At 34.7% G+C, this 8,498-nt stretch overlaps 1 protein-coding gene across 1 annotated transcript; it reads left to right on the top strand.

The window, feature by feature from the left end:
• The first annotated feature begins 3,565 nt into the window (after nucleotides 1–3,565).
• On the top strand, nucleotides 3,566–7,847 carry LOC107575126 (carcinoembryonic antigen-related cell adhesion molecule 1-like). The gene is made up of 5 exons (XM_016261539.1): nucleotides 3,566–3,686; nucleotides 5,001–5,327; nucleotides 5,708–6,034; nucleotides 6,398–6,502; nucleotides 7,055–7,847. Exons 1-5 carry the CDS (start codon nucleotides 3,638–3,640, stop codon nucleotides 7,057–7,059), a joined length of 813 nt encoding a protein of 270 aa, XP_016117025.1. The 5' UTR covers nucleotides 3,566–3,637; the 3' UTR covers nucleotides 7,060–7,847.
• The last annotated feature ends 651 nt before the right edge of the window (nucleotides 7,848–8,498 follow it).

The following is an 8,498-nucleotide window of genomic DNA, read 5'->3' on the forward strand; positions in this document are numbered from 1 at the left end:
TAAACTGTTTCCTTTGTACCAGGAGAGAGTCACACGACTCACATTTACCACTGAACACACCAATGAACATGAAGATGATGATGATGATGAAGTACAGTGTGAAGAGTTAATGCTAATGACAGGAACAGACAGACGAGCTGAAAACATGAGAGGATAGAGATAAATATTACAATGTTTAGTGATTTGATAATGTAGCTAATAAAAAAAGAATATGTGAAGGACCGGACAAATGATCTCTACTCACCGTAGACAGAAACACTGAATGTTTTTGATGACCGTTCTGCTCCATTTATCTGTAGTTTATAGAGTCCCGCATGATGAGTTGTGATGTTTGTGATGGTCAGAGATCCAGTTTGATTGTCCAGCCTCAGTCTGTCTCTGAATCTCCCTTCATTATATGTGTTGATGATTCCATAAGCTCTATTTATTTGAGCTATCAGAGGCTTTTCAACTCCAAATTTCCACAGTATGTCATCTTCTTCAGGTATTTCAGTAATGGTAGTATTAAGAGTGACAGAATCTCCCGCCACTACTGACAGTGATTGCAATTCATTTGTCTCAGAACCAAACACACCTGGAGAACATATTGATGTTCTTTAAGTATACAAAGTTTTATGTATTTGTTACCTTTAAATGTGAATTATAGAACAGCAAGAGACATAAAACAAATGAAATGTGAGATATAAGAACAGACAGATGAGTGTGAACCAGTTATTTAATGTGCATGCTTTTACCTGAATCTTAATCTCACAATAATGATTAACTGGTTAATGTGATACAGATAACAACTAATAATTGTTAATTAAAAGTATCAGCAGCTTTGGAACTCTAAAATGGAAACAAGTGAAGTTGTACAAATTCTTGTGTAACTTACCAGTCAGACGCCACCAAAATAAATAGCACAAAACAAATGTGCAAACCATTGTCTATTGTTCTTCAGTGTCTGCTCTAAAAACACTGTCCCCTGAGAAAACACAACCTGGCGTGTAAATCCTCCCCCTCCTAGTTCACACACTCTGTCCTTCTTCCTTCTCTCTGAATGTATATTATATATATATATATATAGTTACATATACACATTCTTCTGGTTTTAATCAAGACTTTACCCATTTTTAAAATAGAAAAACATTATTCAGTTTTATATTTATTTGTAGTTTTTTTTATGTAGTTCTGACAGTGTAGAACAGTGTAATATTGTGTGAATATTGTATTAGTCAACATTAATTTTATAGTTAAAGCTTCTTTTAAAATGGCTTTTATAAGTATTCAGTTGCAAACTGCAAACCCCAAAACCATCTTGGCCTCTCACATGGCCAGATTTACTGAAATATACCCTGACACCAGTAGCTTATCTTCAGAGTCAAACCGAAACCTGCTGCAGTCTGATTTCCTCAGAAACATGGTTTGATCTGTTGGAAGGACAAACAGTGTGTAGGCATTTAGTGTGTGTGTGTGAGTTTAGTTTATAGGCGAAGATCTTCTTCCTGTTCTGCTATGCACCTCTCAGTTGATCTTCTCTAGAACAGCTTTACAGTAAAAGAAAATACTGAATTCATCAAAAACGGTCAAATCAGTGTCAGAGGTCAAAGATCAAACCATTTTAATATTGGAATAACTGTATCATGTCTCAATGAATCATTTTATGTAATAATATTTCATTTAAATTAATTGATTTTTACTATTTAAAGGTATTTTTTCAGCATAGCTGCTAATAATGAAACACCATGTTACATTATGATTTAGTCAGCAGTCATTCTAATGTCCGTATTTATTATAGATGTGTAATGTAACAGTGTGTTTATTTTCAATGGTACGCGAATAGCACTGTACTGCACTGATTGATTATCTTTTTTATGAATCGTTCAAGCTGTTTTAATATATAATATTATACCACTCTTACTATATTTGTGCTATTTTTTTTATATGGCAGTGATATGGAGAGTAGTATTTAGTATATTATTTTCCCCTACTATCGAAGTCAGTGGCTTTCAACATCCTTTAAAATATAATCTTTTGTGTTTAACAGAAGGAAGAAACTCATAAAGGTTTGGAACAACTTGAGGGTGAGTAAATGATTTTTTTGGGTGAACAACACCTTTAAGTTCAGATCTATTCAACAGTGTGGAAATTTGTGTTATATATATATATATATATATATATATATATATATATATATATATATATAAAATAGTAAACAGCGCCTGTCCCAAATCAAATGGCACCCTAGTCTAAACATGCGTGATCATCCAATCCAAGACTTAATGCCACTTTGACTGACAAATGCCTCATTGTGTAATAATATAATATAATATATAATTTTTTTTTAAATTTACCATTTGAAACAACATGCATGGGCTAAAATTCATACACTAAGCGACAGTACACAGCGTAAGTGTGCAGTGTATCATTTGGGCCACAACTCAACCAAATTGGCCCTGTTTACTAACTCATAGTTGTAAAACAGCGACATCTGCTGATGACTGTCATGAAACAGCAGGTTGTGGTTGTTAAACGAAGCTTTGTGAAGAGGCTTTCCTCTCTCAACTCTATCACAAAAGGATTCATAACTCGAAGCTTTTCAACACAGTGCGCCGTATGTTGTGGCCATCTAGTGATCATAAAAATGAATAGCACCTTCCAAAGTGCTGTTACAGCCGCTGTGGTTTCACATCTGGCTCTGCAAATAATTATTTGTTTTGTTTTGTTTATCAATGTCAAAGTTATTAATTTGTGTCTGTGTACTGGCAGTAAAATAAGTAAAATAAATTAAAAATAAATGTATAAATTCAATCTGTGATCTGTCTATTTGAACTCTGCCTCAGTCCTTATCTGTTATTTCATAGGCAAAGTTAATTTGAGCATAAATTGAATTGCTGATTGACTTTTAATTACCGGTATTAAGCTCCTCCAGCTTCCACACTGGACTCCTCAAACTCCACTGTGGGCAGAAGCATCATGATCCACAGACCCTAGGCCTAAATCATTTGGTCTAATCCTGTAAGCTCTAAAAAGCTTAAAACAGCCATATACTGCATATCTGATCATCTCTCAAACCCTTTCCCAAAAGGTCCACGGCACTCGCTGGTCTATTCTTTATACTGATAAAAAGACTACTCTGATCATCGTGTTTACTACGTTTAAAAAGCGCATTCTGTGTCTAAAACATCACATTCATCACACATACCATTTTCATGCTTCCCCATTAATGCAAGTGCTGAATTTGTTCCTTCCACCCTTTAAAATCATTCCTTTCTGCCTTTCCATGCCTTCCATAAAACTGTTTTTTTTTCCGTGCTGATTTTGTGAATGTACACTTCAATACCAACTTTTTGATTGATTGGATCTTTAGATCCATCTAATCTGTATGAAAGACAAAAAAATTTATCATAAAAACATTGAATTCATAGCTATTGTTGTGCGTGTACGATGGTTCTTATCACTACCCTGCAAGTTAACCCAAAACTTCATTGAACCAGTCGCAGTCACGTGGTTTGTAGGCGAAAGAAGATTGACGTCACAGATCACGTGCTTTAGCAAAGCGACCACAAAAGCGAAGTGCGGAAGAACAGGCTTTAGGCAGCTTACTTTCGATTTACTTATTTAGTTTACTTCTTTGTAAAGACGAAAAGCGGTGAAAATGAACTCTGCTGTTTTGTGGACATTGGTGAATGTTTTGCTCGTGCTTGGTAAGACATGTATTTACGATCTCTTTTCCGGTTCATTTTGTATTTCCATTTAATCACTTTATATTCGGCAGAAATCGATGTATTATTTCTTAATTGATGCTGTTTTATGTTGCTAAGGAGTGAAGATGACATCTTGTTATAGTTTTAGACGCTTTTCTGAAAGTGGAACGGATAAGGCAGCTATTGGGTCACAATTACCTTCCACACTTATTAAACGGAGAGCTTTTTAATGAATATTAGTTATTTAAAATACACGTGAAGGGTCACATTATGTTCGCTGTTTTAACAATGCATGGCAGCGTTTAATTTCAGTCTGTTTAAAGTGTTTTCTGTCCCTGGCAGCTCTTCTGTTATCATGGTTATGTTTGTTAGCACGATTTTGTAAAATGGACTGCTTGAGCTTTCAAAATGTAAGATTGAGGCGGGGCTCTGCTCACCAACATCCTTTGCCAAGCGACGTTCCTGGTGGGACGGATTTAACATTGCTTTATTTCTCCCATAACAGATTTTTATGTTTATTTTATTTAACAAAAGGGACCCGTCTTGAACGTGACTCTTTATATACACAGGACACAACACCAAGGCAAGGCGTTTTTTTTACTGGTTTAATCTGGTTTAGATTTTATTTGCCCTGACAAAATTTTTACCGGCCTTGCCACAAAAACAAAAATAGTATTTTTTTAATAAAAATTATGTTAATTAAAGACATGTAAACAGTCAGTAAAACAATAAGAACAAATGAACATATTACAAGCAATAGTACAAATAAATACAATAGAACAAAGATACAAATAAATCAGGGAAGAGATACTATAATGGATAGATTAGCTAATCCTTATTAAGGCTGAAGACATTAAGTTAACAACATATTTGAGCAGTGATTTAAAAAAAAATGTTTTTTTATTTATTTTGTTCAAATAGAAGCACCTTTTACAAACCTATTGCAAATGTTTTATTAGAAGAATAATCTGTTAAATGCTGTTTATAAATCATTAAATACCATATGCCTAAATGAACTGAACAATGGGAGAAAACTGCTGTGGGGATACTGCTACCTGATTGGACTCCATCTCTAAAGCCCACCCCCACACCTAATCAAAATCTCACCCCTCGTAGGGAGAAGCAGGCGAGACATAAGAAGTCTAGTTTTGATAGTCTACTACACTTGTAAATGAATGCAAACTGGACATATTTAAATCTACAATCTTTTTCAGACAGTGAAATATGTCTGAAACATGTAGACAGTGCTTAGGTGTTGTGTAATTTATGCCCACTATCACAGATTTAATTAAATGCTCATTTGTTCTCTTCCAGGTGTGTCTGGTGTTGGTGCAGATGAAGAGTTGGTGTTTGTGATGGAGGGAGATTCAGTCACTCTACACACTAATATTGAAGCAAATCAACAAGGAAAGATAAGGTGGTATTTTAGTGACACCCAAGTCGCTGCAATCATTGAAGAAAAGAGAGAAATCTGTACAGATGATCAGTGTAGAGAGAGATTCAGAGACAGACTGAAGCTGGATCATCAGACTGGATCTCTGACCATCACAAACACCAGAAACACAGACGCTGGAGTTTACATAGGAAAGGTCATCAACAGAGGCAGCTTCAGTGACAAGATATTCAGTGTTTCAGTACATGGTGAGTCATTTAATGAATATTTAGAAACAGATTATGTATGTTTATTATAACCGTGACATTCAGAGCTCCTCTTTTCCTGTATCATTGAACAGAACAGAATGATTTCCATTTTTAATCTCTGAAACCATCTCTGATCACCTTTTCTTGTTATCTGTTATTATGTCCATATTTTTTTCTTAATTATTTGGTTTTAGCTCTCCAGGATGTATGTTCAACGTATATAGCACAACTTATAGACACATTTTTGCATTTTAGTCAAAGTCAAGAAAGAGCATGTGAAATAATTTTTTTTTTTTTTTAACTAGTCTTTATTTGTATTATGATCAATCAGGTTTCTTTCTCCAAAAAGATCCTCCAGCAGCTGTTGGTTTGTGTTTCAGATGTTCCAGAACGAGACGAAATGAAGGGAAAGTCAGTGAAGGAGGGAGAATCGGTTACTTTAGATCCTGGTGTAGTAAAAAACCTGAATGGTGTGATGACGTGGTATTTTAATGACATTCTCATCACTGAAATCACTGGAGATCAGCGTAAGATCTGTACAGATGATCAGTGTAGAGAGAGATTCAGAGACAGACTGAAGCTGCATCATCAGACTGGATCTCTGACCATCACACACACCAGAACCACAGACTCTGGAGATTATAAACTACAGATCAGCAGCAGCAGAATCAGCATTAGCAGAACATCAGCTGTATTGACTGTCATTGGTGAGTATAATTTAGTTATTAACTGACTTTGCCCTCTACCTTAAAATACAGTCCAATATTATTGTCAGTTTAATATTATTTTTAATTATTTAATAAATCATTTATTTAATAGTAATAATTTTATTTAATGTTATTGTGTCCTGTTTGAAAGTGAGCTTTGGCTACAGTGCTGTGATGCTACTTTAGTTGCTGTTCCTAAAAAAATAAAAACACCAAAGGGTGCCCTTTATCAGTTAAATCAATATCATACAGCTGATGAACAAAGTAGAAAGCTGTAAATATAAATTAAAGATATTGGTAAATAGTGGATGGATAATCAGTCACTCTCTAGTAATAATGACTGTCTGTCTTTATCTGTTCCAGATTCAGGTCTTTCTCCAGGTGCTATAGCAGGAATTGTTGTTGTTGCTGTTGTTCTGTCGCTCATTGCTGCAGTAGCTGCTGTGTTCCTCTATGCAAGAAGGATAAGTGAGTATTACATACAGCATGGGATGTGTGTGTGTGTGTGTGTATGTGAAACAAACAGATACACAGAACAAGCATGATCAGGTGAGATACGAGCACTGATTCTGTCTGCCTAAATAAATAAATAAATAACCACAGATTCAGATCTGTGAGAAACTTAGAAATCAGTACACAGAAACACCAACAATAATTGACTCTTTAATATACTTCTGCTTTTGTACTGTATTGTACTGTTTTACTCAGAGTGAACAGTATTTTTTATATTGTTATTATATAATTGTCAAAAAAAATTCTGACTTATGTTCTGACTTCACTTTAGAGTCTGGGTGTAACAAATGTTCACTGTGAATCTGTTTCTTCTCCTTTATTTTTTCATACCCAGGTAAAACTTTACCAGTGAGGTCATGTTAAGAAAAACAAATCATTCAGATATCTCCCAAATAAACCAAATAACAGTAATCTAAAATCACTAAGTACCACTTTATTCTGAGAACAAGACTGTCTTAATACTCACCAACATAAGATGTAATATTTTTGTTCTTTATGTGTTTGTAGAATAGTGTCACTGCCAGCGAGGGAGACTGGGAGTGCGAATTCATTGGATGCTACACTGTTGCACGTGTAAACCAGTGCTTGTAAACATCTTGTGCACATAATTTGTGTATATACATCTGCCTTTAGCTAGTCAGCTTATTGTTTAATTGTTTCCTTTTTTTCTTCTTTTTTTGGCAATGCTTTTGTTCCTTTATGCCGGGTATACACTACACAATTTTATGCCCAATTTTCACTCACATCAGTGAAGTTTTGTGGCGATCGCTGACAAAACCTGAAATCTGCTGCAAATAAGTGCAAGCTTATATTAATGAAGTTCACATGGTCTGAAATATCAAAGACGTGATTTGAGAGAACCATTGATGTGTCGCAGATGCTCAACAAATATTTAGCAGCCTATAGCAGGATAAAAATCTGGACCTGTCTGCGATTCAGTGTCTAGCAGTGCGAAATGTGTTTGAACTTGTAATGACATCGGCGGTGACTTATAGCCAATGAGAGAGCATAATACAGGGGAAGGGAGAGCTCCAGTCTCACACCAGAGTTCGGCTCACATATGATCTTACATCATGTAATTTCACTTCTCACTCATGCCTTTTCTGCATGAGATGAGGATTCTTCCTAGTGAAATAGTGTAATATGTTACACCCAGTCACCAACATGTCATGTAGTGTAAACCGCAATAACTTTAAGATTCCCAAAAACAATTGCATACTGTAAAAGAGATCTGACAACTTTAAATGTTGTAGTGTATGGGTGGCATTATTCCCTTTTTCTACTTTAAAAAAGAAAAAAATCGCCATTGGCTAGTAAATTTATTTTTTTCATTTAGTTTGAATATATTGTATATATTTATTTTGTTTGTATGTATTTGTTGATATATGTATATATTTGTTTAGTAAAAAATTGTCTTTGTGTACTGTGATTGATCATCTGAGGAAATATGGTGATATAATATTTACCTTATTCACCTGTAGTGTCTTGCCTTAATTCATTTAATCCCACCGGTTACAATAGTGACCATAAAGAAGGTTTTCATTTATAAAGCTCTAAAAATGTTAGTGACTGGTGTTTTAGTGCATTTCCTGCAAATATGGAAAAAATAAAGGGTCTCAATTAAATCTGTGCAGTTTCACATGATTAGTGCAAGTTGTCACATGACCAAAGCAGTTTATTTCCTGTTTGCACATTGAGAAGATGATAACTGCATCAAAGCTCCAAAACAAAAGGCTAGTAAAGTATGTCAACATAAAGAAGATTTTTGGTACACATTATCTTTAAGGTGTCCAGTATTACTATATATGAATTCACATATATTCAGTTTTGTTTGAGTATGGTCATAGAATGAGTAAACATGTTGATGGTCACAATAGTGACCGGTGGGATATTTTAGGTATACATATAAATCCAATTGCAGCTGTTGGTGAAGGTTTCTCTAAAATGTTGC

Source organism: Sinocyclocheilus grahami, unplaced genomic scaffold (genome assembly GCF_001515645.1).
Source record: "Sinocyclocheilus grahami isolate Dianchi unplaced genomic scaffold, SAMN03320097.WGS_v1.1 scaffold2475.1, whole genome shotgun sequence".
Taxonomy (NCBI): Eukaryota; Metazoa; Chordata; class Actinopteri; order Cypriniformes; family Cyprinidae; genus Sinocyclocheilus; species Sinocyclocheilus grahami.

Bases quoted from the DNA above. Each gene is read 5' to 3' on its own strand.
- LOC107575126 (XM_016261539.1), top strand. From the start codon at position 3,638: ATGAACTCTGCTGTTTTGTGGACATTGGTGAATGTTTTGCTCGTGCTT. The intron at 5,328-5,707 runs GTGAGTCATTTA...TTTGTGTTTCAG, and splicing joins ATTCAGTGTTTCAGTACATG to ATGTTCCAGAACGAGACGAA. The intron at 6,035-6,397 runs GTGAGTATAATT...TATCTGTTCCAG, and splicing joins AGCTGTATTGACTGTCATTG to ATTCAGGTCTTTCTCCAGGT.